This window comes from Rhinolophus sinicus, linkage group LG06 (assembly GCF_036562045.2).
Source record: "Rhinolophus sinicus isolate RSC01 linkage group LG06, ASM3656204v1, whole genome shotgun sequence".
In the NCBI taxonomy this organism is placed as follows: domain Eukaryota; kingdom Metazoa; phylum Chordata; class Mammalia; order Chiroptera; family Rhinolophidae; genus Rhinolophus; species Rhinolophus sinicus.
The window spans coordinates 94,182,702-94,196,619 of NC_133756.1; the positions used below are offsets into that span (position 1 = coordinate 94,182,702).

Sequence of the window (13,918 nt, forward strand, 5' to 3'; positions counted from 1 at the left end):
AAAGTTAGACGACCTGAACTTGTTGCCAACAATTCATGGCTCTCGCATCACGACAATGCACCACCTCACACCACACTGTCTGTGAGGGAGCTTTTAAGCAGCAAACAAGTAACTGTATTGGAACACCCTCCTTACTCACCTGATCTGGCCCCCAGTGACCTCTTTCTTTACCTGAAGATAAAGGAAATATTGAAAGGAAGACATTCTGATGACATTAAGGAGATCAAGGGTAATATAATGACATCTCTGATGGCCATTCGAGTAAAAGAGTTCCAAAATTGCTTTGAAGGGTGGACTAGGCGCTGGCATTGGTGCATAGCTTCCCAAGGGGAGTACTTCGAAGGTGACCATAGTGATATTCAGCAATGAGGTATGTAGCATTTTTTCTATGATTAGTTCACGAACTTAATTGCCTGACCTCTGTTTGTATGTATATGTGTGTATATACATATAAACATATATATATAATTACATATTTTACATAAATAATAATATATTTATATTACATATTATATATAATACGTATTATATATGTATAACATATATGTGTATAATTATATATATAAAATACATTATATATACATATATATGTATATGTGTGTATCTATATATATGCATGTATATATATATATATATATATATATATATATATATATAGTCTCATTCACACAGATAAGGAAACTAAACCTCACAAAAATCACATAAATTGCCTGACTAAACACTGGTGATATTCAGATATGAATCCATGTCAGTTTGAGAGTGCAGCTTGGTCTATTTCAGCTAAACCAACAAAAACAATAGAGAAGGTATATTATTTAGACCTTTGGACCATTCCAAAGTCTGAAACATGTACACTTTTGTACCCAGGAATGGGTTACTGAAAAACCAGAACCTAGCATCTTAGCAAAAGCAGTCTGTATCCATGACTGATCTAGGAATTAGACCAACCAGTGTAAAGTAGGAGAGAGCGCCCCTAGAGTTATCTGGTGGCTGGCCTGATATCTGAAGAGGGCATGAATGCAAGCATTTTCTGAGCTAGACAGATGTGGTTTCAATAACTACTCCATCAATTTGTAGCCGTTCGACCTTGAAAACATTTTCAAGATTGAGAAATATTTGCTAGAAAATATGACCTATAGTATCAATTTAAACATATCAGTTTTACATTTTGAACCATAGAACAATGTTTCTAGAACTCTATTCCCTCATCTGAGATGCTATAACCCTTATGTGATATTTTCTATATCCAATCTAAGTCCACCATGTTACTTTGCATATAAAGCCAAACACAGAAATCTGAGCCTTTATTTTTCCTACATGCTTAAGTCCATCTACAAATATTTGCAATCTATGAGGGTTTTTTTTAAAGGATAAAAGCTGTAACTCAAAATTTATTATTCCCTTTATTCATAGACAATCTTTCTTGGAGAAAAGAAAATGGTTCTCTCTTCATCACAGAACTCATAAGTTACGTTAAAAAATATTCTTGGTACTGTCACCTGATAGAAATATTTGTGATGGTAAGTATCATATTTATTATCTGTTACAGTATTTATTCTATTTTTTTTCAGTTACAGTGGACATTAACTATTACTTAATGTTAGTTTCAGGTGTATAGCATAGTGGTTAGACATTTATATAATTTATGCAATGATACCCTTGATTAGTACCCACATGGCACTATACATACTTATTGCAACATTATTGACATATTTCCTATGCTGCACTTTACATCCCTGTGACTATTTTATAACTATCAATTTGTACTTCTTAACCTCTTTACTTTTTTCACCGAGTTCCCCAACCCTCCTCCCCTCTGGCAACCATCAGTTTGTTCTCTGTATCTATGAGTCTCTTTCTTTTCTTTTCTTTTTTTCTTTTTCTTTAGATTTCACACATAAGTGAGATCATTTGGTATTTGTCTTTCTCAGTCTGACTTATTTCACTTAGCGTAATACCCTCTAGGTCTAACCATGTTGTTGCAAATGGTAAGATTTCATTATTTTTTATGACAGAGTAATATTCCATTGTATGTATGTACCACTTCATCTTTATTCAATGGTCTATTGATAGGCTCTTGGGTTTCTTCCATATCTTGGCTACTGTATATAGTGCTGCAATGAACATATGGATACATATATTTTTCCAAATCAGTGCTTTGAATTTCTTTGGATAAATGCCCAGAAGTGGAACTGCTGAGTCATAAGGTAGTTATATTTCATTTTCTTGAGTAACTTCCATACTGTTTTCCATATTGGCTGCACCGATTTGCAATCCCACAACAGTGCACAAGGGTTCCACATCTTTGCCAACACTTGGTGTTTGTTGATTTATGAATGATGGCCATTTAGACAAGTGTGAGGTGATAGCTCATTGTGGTTTTTATTTGCATTTCTCTGATCATCAGTGATGTTGAGCATCTTTTCTTATGTGTGCCATCTGTTTGTGCTCTTTAGAGAAATGTCTATTCATGTCCTCCGCCGATTTTTAAATTGAATTGTTTGCTTTTTTGGTGTTAAGTTATATGAATTTTTAAATAAATTTTGGATAATAACCCCTTATCATATTTATCATTAGTAAATATCTTCTCCCATTCAGTGGGATGTCTTTTTGTTTTGTTGATGGTTTCCATTCCTGTGGGAGGAAGAAAAAAACTTTTCAGTTTGATGTAGTCCCATTTGTTTATTTTTTGTTTTGTTTCCCTTGATCGAGGAAATATATCAATAAAAATATCACTAAGGGTAATGTCTGAGAATTTACTTCCTATATTTTCCTCTAGAAGTTTTATGGTTTCCGGTTTTACCTTTAAGTCTTTCATCCATTTTGAGTTTATTTTTGTATAGGGCATAAGAAGGTGGTCCAGTTTTATTCCTTTGCGTGTATCTGCCAAGTTTTCCCAGCACCATTTATTGAATAGATTGCGTTTACTTCAATGTGTGCTCCTGCCTCCTTTATCATAGAATCAATGACCATATAGACATGGGTTTATTTCTGGGATCTCTATATTACATTGATGTTTATGTCTGTTTTTATGCCAGTACCATGATGTTTTGATTAACATGGGCTTGTAGTATAGTTTGATATCAAACAGCATGTTACCTCCAATTTTGTTCTTTCTCAAGTTTGCTGTGGCTATTTGGGATTTTTTTTTGGTTCCATATAAAATTTAGGATTGGTCATTCTAGTTCTGTGAAAAATGCCATTGGTATTTTGATAGGGATTGCATTGAATCTATAAATTACTTGGGTAGTGTGTACATTTTAACAATGTTAATTATTCCTATCCATGAACATGGTATATGCCTCCATTTATTTGTTTCTTCAATTTCTTTCTCTAGTGTCTTCTAGTTTTCCAAGTACAGGTCCTTTATCTCCTTGGTTAAATTTATTGTTAGTTTTTTGTTTTTGTTTTTTTTTAATGCAATTATAAATGGGATTATTTTCTTAATTTTTCTTTCTTGACCATTCATTGTTGGTGTATAAAAATACAACCAATTTATGATTGTTAATTATGTATCCTGCTACTTTACTGAATTTATTTACCAGTTCTAATAGTTTTTTGGTGGAATCTTTTGGGTTCTCTCTATATAGTTTTACGTCATCTGTAAATAATGACTGTTTTACTTCTTTCTTTCCAATTTGGATGTCTTTTAGTTCTTTTTGTTGTGTGACTGCTGTGGCTAGGACTTCCAAAACTATGTTGAATAAAAGTGGTAAGAGTGGGCATCCTTGTCTTGTTCCTGATCTTAAGGAGAATCCTTTTAATTTTTTTTTTTCCACATTGAGTATGATGTTAGCTGTGGGTTTATTGTATATGGCCTTCATTACGTTGAGATATATTTCCTCTATTCCCACTTTGCTGAGAGTTTTTATAATAAATGGGTGCTATATTTTGCCACATGCTTTTTCTGCATCTATTGATATGATCATATGATTTGTAGCTTTCATTTTGTTTAGGTTGTGTATCACATTAATTGATTTGAACCTCATTGAAACAAACTGGCATCCTAGGAATAAATCCCACTTGATCATAGTATATGATCATTTTAATATATTGCTGACTTCAGTTTACTAATATTTTGTTGATGATTTTTGCATCTATGTTAATTAGGGATATCAGCCTATAATTTTCTTTTGTTGTAATGTCTCTGTCTGGTTTTGGAATATATAATGATGATCTTGTAGAATGAGCTTGGGGTCTTTCCTTCTTGAATTTTTTGTAATAGTTTGAGATGGATAGGTATTAAATCTTTGAATGTTTGGTAAAATTCACCTGGGAAGCCATCCAGTCCAGGAGTTTTGTTTTTTGGGAGTTTTTTAATTTACTAACTCGATTTCATTAGTAGTAATTTGTCAGTTCAGATTTTCTGTTTCTTCTTGATTTAGCCTTGGAAAAGTGTATATTTCTAGGAATTTTCCATTTCTCTCAGATTGTCTAATTTGTTGGCATGTAATTATTCATAATATTTTCTCATAATCCTTTGTATTTCTGTGGTGTCCATTGTCACTTCTCTTTTAGTTCTGATTTTATTTATTTGGGTTCTCTTTTTGTTCTTAATGAATCTGGCTAAATTTTTGTTTGTTTGTTTGTTTGTTTTCTTTTTTGTTTATCTTTTTAAAGAACCAGCTCTTGGTTTCATTGATTTATTTTATTTTATTTTTTGGAGTCGATTTCATTAATTTCCAGTCTGAACTTAATTATTTCCCTGCTTGTACTCATTTGGGCTTTGTTTGCTGCCTTTCTCTAGTTCCTTTAAGAGTAAGGTTAGAGTGCTTATTTGAGAATTTTCTCATTTCATGAGGGAGGCCTGTAGTGCTAAGAATTTCCCCTTAGGACTGCTTTCACTTTGTCCCACAGATTTTAGGTCATCATGTTTACATTTCATTTGTCTCAAGGTACTTTTTGGTGTCTTTCTTGATCTCATTATTGACTCATTCATTATTCAGTAGCATGTTATTTAGCCCCCATGTGTTTGTGTGTTTTTCTGTTGTTGTTTTTTTCCTTGTAATTGATTTCTAGTTGCATATCATTATGGTCAGAGGAGATGCTTGATATGATTTCAATTTTCTTAAATTTATTGAGACTTGTTTTGTGGCCTAACATGTTATCTATCTTGGAAAATGTTCCATGTGCACTTGAAAACAATGTATATTCTGCTGCTTTGGGTGAAATGCCCTAAAAATATCAGTTAAATCCATCTGGTCTAGTGTTATTTAAGGACATTGTTTCCTTGTTGATTCTCTTTCTGGAAGGTATGTCCCTTGGTGTCAATGAAGTATTAAAATTCCCTACTGTGATTGTATTACTGTGGGTTTCTCCCTTCATGCAGTCAGTATTTGCTTTATATATTTAGATGCTCCTATGTTGAGTGCATAAATGTTTACAAGGGTTGATCCTCTTATCATTATGTAATGTCCTTCTTTGTCTCTTATTACAGTCTTTGTTTAAAATCTATTTTGTTTGATATAAGCATTGCTACTTTGGCTTATCTTTTTGTTTCTGTTCACATGAAATATCTTTTCCATCCCTGTACTTTCAGTCTATGTGTGTCTTTCAATCTGAAGTGGGTCTCTTGTAGACAATATATATGTAAGTCTTGTTTTCTAATCCATTCAGCCTTCCTATGTGTTTTGATTGGAACATTTAATTGATTTACGGTTAAAGTCATTATCAATATATACATAGTTATTGCCATTTTATTATTCATCTTTATATTTTTTATTCCCTCCACCCCCCTTTTCTTTTTCTTAAAGAAATTCCTTTAACAAGTCTTGTAATAATGGTTTAGTTGTGATGAATTCCTTTAGCTTTTTCTTGTCTGGAAATCTCTTTATCTCTCCTTCAATTTCAAATGATAGCTTTCCTGGGTAGATTAGTCTTGGTTGTAGGTCCTTGCTTTTCTTCAATTTGAATATTGTGTGCCAAGTCCTATTTTCTTGAAAAGTTTCTGTTGAGAAATCAGCTGACAATCTCATAGGAACTCCTTTGTAAGTAAGTAGTTGCTTTTCTCTTGCTGCTTTTAGGATTCTCTTTTTCTTTAAACTTTACCATTTTAATTATAATATGTCCTGGTGTGGGACTCTTTGGGTTCATATTGTTTGAAACACTGTGCTTTCTGGGCTTGTATGTTTATTTCCTTCACCAGATTAAAAAGTTTTCGATCACTATTCCTTCAAAGAGTTTCTCAACACCTTTCTTTCTCTCTTCTCCTTCTTGTACTTGTACAAGTGCAAGTACATTTTTTTTTAATCTTGCTGTTATGATTGGGTGTTTCCTGCTACTTTGTCCTTCAAATCATTGATTCAATCCTCAGCTTCATCTAGTCTCCTTGTGATTCCTTCTAATGCATTCTTCATTTCAGCTATTATAGTCTTAGTCTTGATTTAGAATTAACAGTGTCATTCACAGTGTAAAAATAATTTATGAGACTCTACAAGAGTAAGCAAGGATTGAAAGTCAAAGAGACAGTTCTGGCAAAGGGAATTTTTGCCAGGACAGAACCCAATAGGGACAGCTATAGCAAAGAGAGACAGTTGTGGCAAGGGGAAGTTTTGTCTGAGAGGGAGAGCTGTGGAGACAGAGGGGTAAGAGAGATACTGGCAGAAGTTTGCCAGGTCAGTCTGATGGAGACAGCTGCCAAAATAGAGGGGTAAGAGAGAGAGACTTGCAAATGGAGTTTAGCCAAGACAGAGTCTGATGGGAAACAGCTGCAGCAAAGAGAAGGAGTACTGGGGTTTTATATTTTTTTCTAAGCAGGATGTAGGGTGCTTGTCAGTTTGCAAGGGGGGGTTGCCATTATAATTTTCTTATCATGGGAACTGTTCTGGTCAGCTTGCTGGGCGTCGCTATTATGATTGGGAACTGTGCTGTTCCCATCCATGATGGGTGTTTGTTAGTTTGTAGGGGGTTGCCATTGCACTTGGGAACTGTTCTGTTCCTACCTATGATGACTGTAAGGTGCTCGTCAGCTTGCACGTGCAATGTTAGCCAGGGGAGTTAGAGCCAAGGAGTTAATGTTTAAGCTTACTCCTGCCAGCTTACAAGCTTGCTCTTGCTAACTCCTTGCCTATCCCATCTTGCCAGCTCATAAGCTACTCCTGTTAAGTTGTTACTCGTCTCATTATTCTTCCCTTCTGATTGGTTCTTTTTTATGGTTCCTATTTACTTTTTTAATGCTTGCTATCTCTTTGTTGAAGTTCCCACTAGTTCCTTGAGCAACCTTATAACCATTGTTTTGAACTGTGTATCTGGCAGGTTGCTTGCCTCCATTTCACTTAGTTCTTTTTCTGGCATTTGCTTCTGTTCTTTCATTTGGGACATATTTCTTTGTTCTGTCATTTTGGCTGCCTCTCTGTGTTTGTTTCTATGTATTAGGCATATCTTCTATGTCTCCCTGACTTGGCTGGGTGGTCTAATATAGTAAGTGCCCTGTCAGACCCAGTGTCACAATCTCCCTGCTCACTTGTTCTGGGAGCTTCACGCATGACCCCTGTGTGTGTTGTGTGTACCCCCCTGCCATAGTTGAGACTTGTTTGTTATTGACACATCAGTGGGTGAGATTGACCCTTTGGCTGACTGACTGGGGTTTGACCACATTCACAGCTTACTGGCTGCTTTGTGGGGGCTTATCCTGCAGAGCAGCATTTACCTCACTGGGTTCTGGTGCCTGTTAAGACTGCCCTTTGTGTGTGCCACTTGTGAGGTTAACTCAGTAGTGCTGTGCTGTGATCTGAATCTGACCTCCAGATTTGGAGGCCTCTTGAGAGGGCTCCAGTGGAGGCCCCGGTCAGCCACTGCCTGTGGCCATCCAGGGACTACCTGGTAGGAGCGACAAAACAATCCATGGTTGATTGCTGCCTGTGCTGGACCTAGAGGCACATAGGAGAGGCCACCCTGCAAACTGAGGATGGCTGTCACCCGTACTGAGTCTGGGGTAGCTCCACAGAAAGCCCAGGAGACTCCGAGGCTTGCTGCTACCTGCCAGCTCTTATATGGCACAGCTCCTGAGAGAGCTTTTTGTAGTACGTGAGTTTGGTGAGGTGGGGGGTCTCAGGGAGTCACCAGGGTGGGACGAGTGGTGTTCACCAGGTTAATGTAGATTAAAGTTTCGTGGTAGTGCTGAGACTTGAACTACTCAACAAAAGTCTCAGAGCACACCAAGGCCAGCAGCTGCCCATGTGGGGCCAGCAGATACCCTGAAGTAGTCTGAGAGAGTACAATGTGTGTGGGGCTGGCTGATCTCCAACAAGTTGCCTCAGGCATTGCATGAGTTGGATTGGACAAAGTCCCAGGAAGTCACCAAGGTAGAGTGAGTGGCTGAAGAAAAGAGTGGGTTCACCAGGCCAATGCAGATTCATATTTGGTTATGTGGGAGAGGGCTCAACACAGGAAGGATGGTGCCCACCTTCCAGCTGCACAGGAGAAGGGTTCTATGCAGGAAAATGGCAATTGTCCCTCTAGTCCTTGTCCTGAAGCCACTCTACACCGTCTGTTTCTGTATGTCTCTGACACCTCCCGAGTCACTGTCCCTCCACCAGAACCCAGGGTGACTGCCTGCTATCAAGTGAGTCTGTGCCCCAGCCCTTTAAGAGGATGTTTGTGTTTTCCAGAGCCTTCTCTCTGACTCAGACTACAGAATCCCCACTGTTTTTCACAAACAGATGTGTGGGGATTCCCTTTCCCAACATTGATACTCTGGACTGGAGCTGTGACCCCCTTGCTCCTGGCCTGGGGGTGGAAGGATATCTGTGGTTGAGATATCCCTTCCAATTCTGAATCACTGCAAGTGTGGGACAGGCCTATTTCATGTCTCCATCCCCCTTACTATTCTCGACATTGCTTGTGTTTATATCCTTAGTTATAAAACTTCTGTTCAGCTAGAATTGAGATAGTCTCCAGGTTGATTGTTCTATAATTTAGTTGCTATTTTAATGTGCTCATGGGAGGAGGCAAACATAGTGTTTATCTACACCATAATCGTGGATCACTCTCTCCTATTTATTTATCTATTTATTTATTTATCTATTTATTTATTTATTTATTCTTACAAGCCAAAACAAATGTATATGATAATCTACCTGCATATTTTACACAAATGACAGGATATTAATCAAACTGTGGCACATCTAGTGTTCTAATTATTTCCAAAATTCTAAGCTTTAGTAAGCAAAGAAAGTTAATACTTGCTAAACTTCTGAATTCAAAATATTAAAAATTGGGGATTTAAGGAGGAGAAGAATACTGAATACAGAACACTATAGATAAATTATGACCTATGAAGATAACAAGTAGTATGGAATGATAGTTCCTTAAATATTCAGATTATGGAATACATTTTGGCATACAATGTATTTTTGTTAAGTATTTATTGGTTTCCTTTACAAATAACTGTGGCTGACTCATGCTTATAAAATAGTTTTTAAAAAAGAACTGACACAGTCCCTGCATTCATAGCTAACATTCTAGTAGGAAATATAATGGTGAAGATCACATAATCAAAATATGTTATTTATAATTTCTAGGGGAAAACAAGTTAACAAGGTTCTATGAGAGAGAATAAGGGAAAAGTTCTAAGTTAGATATGGTCATCTTATCTATAAAGTAAAAATTTGGTGGAATAGGAGAATTTGTATTTGTTTTTGACTGGCATAAAATATATTTACTTGTCAATGGAAGAGAGATGGCAGGCAGTGGAAGAAGATGTGGAACATATATACTATGGACTATTACTCAGCCATAAAAAAAATGAAATCTAGACATTTGCAACAGCATAGATAAACTTACAGGGTATTATACTAAGTGAAATAAGTCAGACAGAGAAAGACAGATATTGTATGATTTCATTTATATGTGGAATCTAAAAGACAAAATAAACAAACAAAACAAAACAGAAACAAATTCATGGATGCAGAGAACAAACTGAAGTTTGCCAGATGGTAGGGTGGTAAGGGTATACACAGAAAAGGTAAAGGCAATTGGAAGTACTGTCAGTTATAAAATTAGTCATGAGAATGTAAAGTAGAGTATAAGGGACATAGTCAATAATATTGTAAAATTCTGTATGGTGCCAGATGGGTACAAGACTTATTGTGATGATCGCTTCATAAGGCATATAAATATCTAATCACTATGTGGTACACCTGAAACTAATATAATATTGTATGTCATTTATAATTAAGAAATAAATTTAAAAATAGAATTTGGGATAGGAATTTCAGAGGACCAAGATGATCAGGTCTTGATGAGGACCGAAGGAGAAAATCGCCAAAGTTAAAGTCTTCAGTCCATAAACTCTGGAGGTGAAAATTTGTAGTTAAAATCAAAAGGGTCAGAAACTCCTGTTTTCAGCCAAGATGACCTAACAGAGACTAGATTTAGACTCTTGTCTGAAACAAACAAACACCAAAATAAAATATATGAAGCAACAGTTTCCAATACACTGGAAATCAGATAATAAAGAACACTGATCCCTGAGAAATGGGAAACAAACAAGAATGAGCCTTAAAATTATGTCAACTTACTCTCTTGAGAGAGTTTCCAGGCCACAGCATGGGTAGACAGAAACAAGGCAGATCCTGATGGACTCCCAAAGTTGAGGGGTCAGAGCTGAGATTCCAGAGAGGTTAAGGGTTCACATAACAAAATACCAAAGAGGATAGAGATTCACACAGAGAGAGCTCTGGAGATCTTCAGAGGGTCCCCATTAAGTTTTTAGCAGAGTATGTTCAGTATGTATGAGAGGAAACTACTGAGTCAGGATAAATAACTACCTTAAGGGATTACAGGGAAAAATACCACAGTTCTCATACAAGCCATGAATAGTGCCAATACCCCCAGCCAGACTGTTAAAATATCATAATTTGCCTGCAGACTACTCAGAAGTGTCTTACCAAGTAGTAGGAAATAACCCTAAAATAAACAATTCTTTCATCCTTCTTAAGAGATATAAAAGGAAGACCTCAAAGGACCAAACGGTTCCCAAGTAACAGAATACATCCAAGAATAAAGCACAAGAATATATACAAAAATATTCAGAACTTGATAATATAAAATTCAAAATGTATGACTTCCAATAAAAATTACCTGGGATGCAAAGAATCAGGAAAATAAAACTCGCTGTTAATGGAATAATCAGAACTGATCCATAACTGGCACAGATACTATGACTAACAGAAAAGGACAATAAACTGTAATCCATATGTTCCAATATTAAGTAGGATCATAAAAGATATTCAAAGATCTAAATTGTATTTTGAGATTAAAAACATAGAATGTATGACCTGAAAAATATACTGGATGAGATTAACAGTAGATTAAATATTGTATGAAAGAAAAAATAATGGACTTGAAAAAACTATACAAGATGAAGCACAAGAAACAAGAATAAAAAAAAAATAAAAAAATAAACAAATGATAAAAAATAAACAATAAAAAAATAAACAGTGAGCTATGAGACAAATTTAAAAAGCCTAAGATATATGTAAGTTGTGCCCTAAAGGAAAAGGAAGAAAACAATATTTAAAGAAAAGAGTCAATTTTTTCCAGATGTAATGAAAATCATAAACCTATAGAATTAAGAAGGGCAACAAACATAAAGTATTAAAAAAGTGGAAAAATTACAGCAAGTCTCATCTTAGTCTAAATTCACTAAATGCTTGACAAAAAGATAATCCTAAAAGTAAAGAGAAAGACACATGCTACATACAGAGAAACAAAGTAAAGAATGCAGCAGATTATTGGAAACAATTCATGGTAGAAAAACAGTAGTGAAACTGAAAAAAAGTCATCCTAAACTTTAAGTCCAGAAAAAAATAAAAATACTTTTCATAATAAAAAGTACAAAGACATTTCAGTCATACCAAAGATGAAATATTCCTTTACCGGCAGACCTGCATTACAAGAAATGTTAATGGAAGACAATCAGGAGAAGAAAAATGATACCGTATGGAAATATAGATTTACAAAAAGGAATGAAAGTACTATAAATGGTAACTGTGTGGACAAATATACATATATTTTCTTTTTAAAAACACTCTTCTTTTTTATTTTCAGGTTCAGCGATCATTTGAAGAACCAAATGTCAAAGCCCAAATGCCCACACTTGAAAGACAAACTATGACGAGATATTTTTATCTCTTTCCAGGCAATTAAAATTAATAAGTACCCACAGCTGATGTTAGCAAATCAGGATATTGACTAAAGTAGGTAACAGAGTGGTGACAGGTTATGCACAAATTAATTAAACAATATTTTGTATTTATTGTTTTATTCATGCCTTCTAATATTTATCAAAAAGAAAACTTTGTCTTTCGGCCATGGAACAGCAACTGGTATTAGTATTGTCTTTCTGTCATAAGTAATTTAAAAAAGAGGTGAAAAATTTGAAACAGCTATTTTCAGATATTGGCAATGGGAAGTACAGGACTGCTTTTACTAGGAGAAGGAAAAAAAAAAAAACAAGGTAAACCACAAAACTATGCCTACACCATACACAGTTTTCTGCCAGCACAAAATTTCTGTTATATAGTGAAGGAAGGGATAACAAGTGAAATGTGATTGTTTCAATGAGTTGAGAAAATGGAGATGACATTCCAGGTATGTTGAGACAGCTGAAATGTGAAAACATCCAGACATGAAGGAGATATGAAGAAAAAGATTTCTAAATATTAATAACTACAGAGTGTTCTTCTTGAGTATTTGAATGAATATCAACATTCACTATTATATTATATTCACTATTCACTATTATAGGATAACTATTATCAACATCCACTATTATAGGAGCCCAGGAAAAAAACACTGCTCAGGCAGTAATGTCAATACCTCACACAGTTCACACAGTATTGGTAAATATTTGAATTCTAACCATGCCAAATGGACAGGGCTCAGTGAACACTCAGAACAATAAGTAGAAATTCCATAGGGGTCATGCCTTTATAGTTAGACTGAAAAATCCCAGACTAAAGCTACACTAGACCTTCCCTAGTAACACTTTAAAAAAAAAGTCTGGAAATGATAAAAGTGATCCACAAATAAACTTAAGTTCCTGCCAAAATAAGTGTTAATAGTAAATAAAATTCTTTAGATCCAAACATACGAATCATCTATTTTCAACGTTTATCTGGCAGCATATCAAAAATTACTACACATTTAAAGAATCATCAGAGTTACTTGATACCAGAAAAAAAGTTATTAAATACAAATTGACCAAAAATGATGAAATTAGCAAAGATTTTTTAAAAATATTAAAAGTTGGCTTAGTGATGTTAAGAAAACCATGACCATAAAGAGATAGAGTGAAATTTTTTAAAAATCCAAATTGAATTTAAAGAGCTTAAAAAATATATATATGAAGTGAAAAATTCATTGGAGGTAGTTAAAAACTGTAGGAAAAAAGACTGAACTTGAAGTCTTGGCAATAGACACTATTCAAATTAAAGCATGGTGGGGGGCAGATACAGAGCCTCAGTAACCTGTGGGATATAACAAGTGATCTAACAAATGTCTATGTAATTGGATCCCTAAAAAGATAGGCAGAGGGATACAAAGAATATTTTTTAAAAAATGGACAACATATTTTCAAAATTGGTAAAAATTATGAACTCACAAAACAAAAAAGCTCAAGGAATCCTAATCCAAATATCCCATAAGTTTTTTATAAACCACAGGAAAAGGACAAATTACATGTACAGGAACAAAAATAATAAATGACTACAAACTTACATCAGAAATATTGCAACACAGAATACAATGAAATGACATTTTTTTAAATGCTAAATAAAAACAAAATGACAGCTAAGCAACTATTTCCAGCTAAAATATTATTTCAAAATGAAGGTGAAATAAACTTACAAAGCCAAACAAAAGTAGAGAACAAATAAACCACAGCCACAGTAAGTAACTTAAAAGAAAATGAAAA

At 34.9% G+C, this 13,918-nt stretch overlaps 1 protein-coding gene across 1 annotated transcript in view; it reads left to right on the forward strand.

Annotated features, from left to right (window-relative positions):
- The window catches only part of LOC109438842 (caspase-1), a 38,053-nt gene extending 24,993 nt beyond the window's left edge, over positions 1–13,060 (forward strand). The window contains exons 7-8 of the mRNA XM_019718958.2: positions 1,414–1,520; positions 12,052–13,060. Of these exons, the coding sequence (XP_019574517.2) occupies positions 1,414–1,520; positions 12,052–12,150 (206 nt within the window). The 3' untranslated portion in view covers positions 12,151–13,060. The remainder of the gene's footprint in view (positions 1–1,413; positions 1,521–12,051) is intronic.
- Positions 13,061–13,918: the final 858 nt, after the last annotated feature.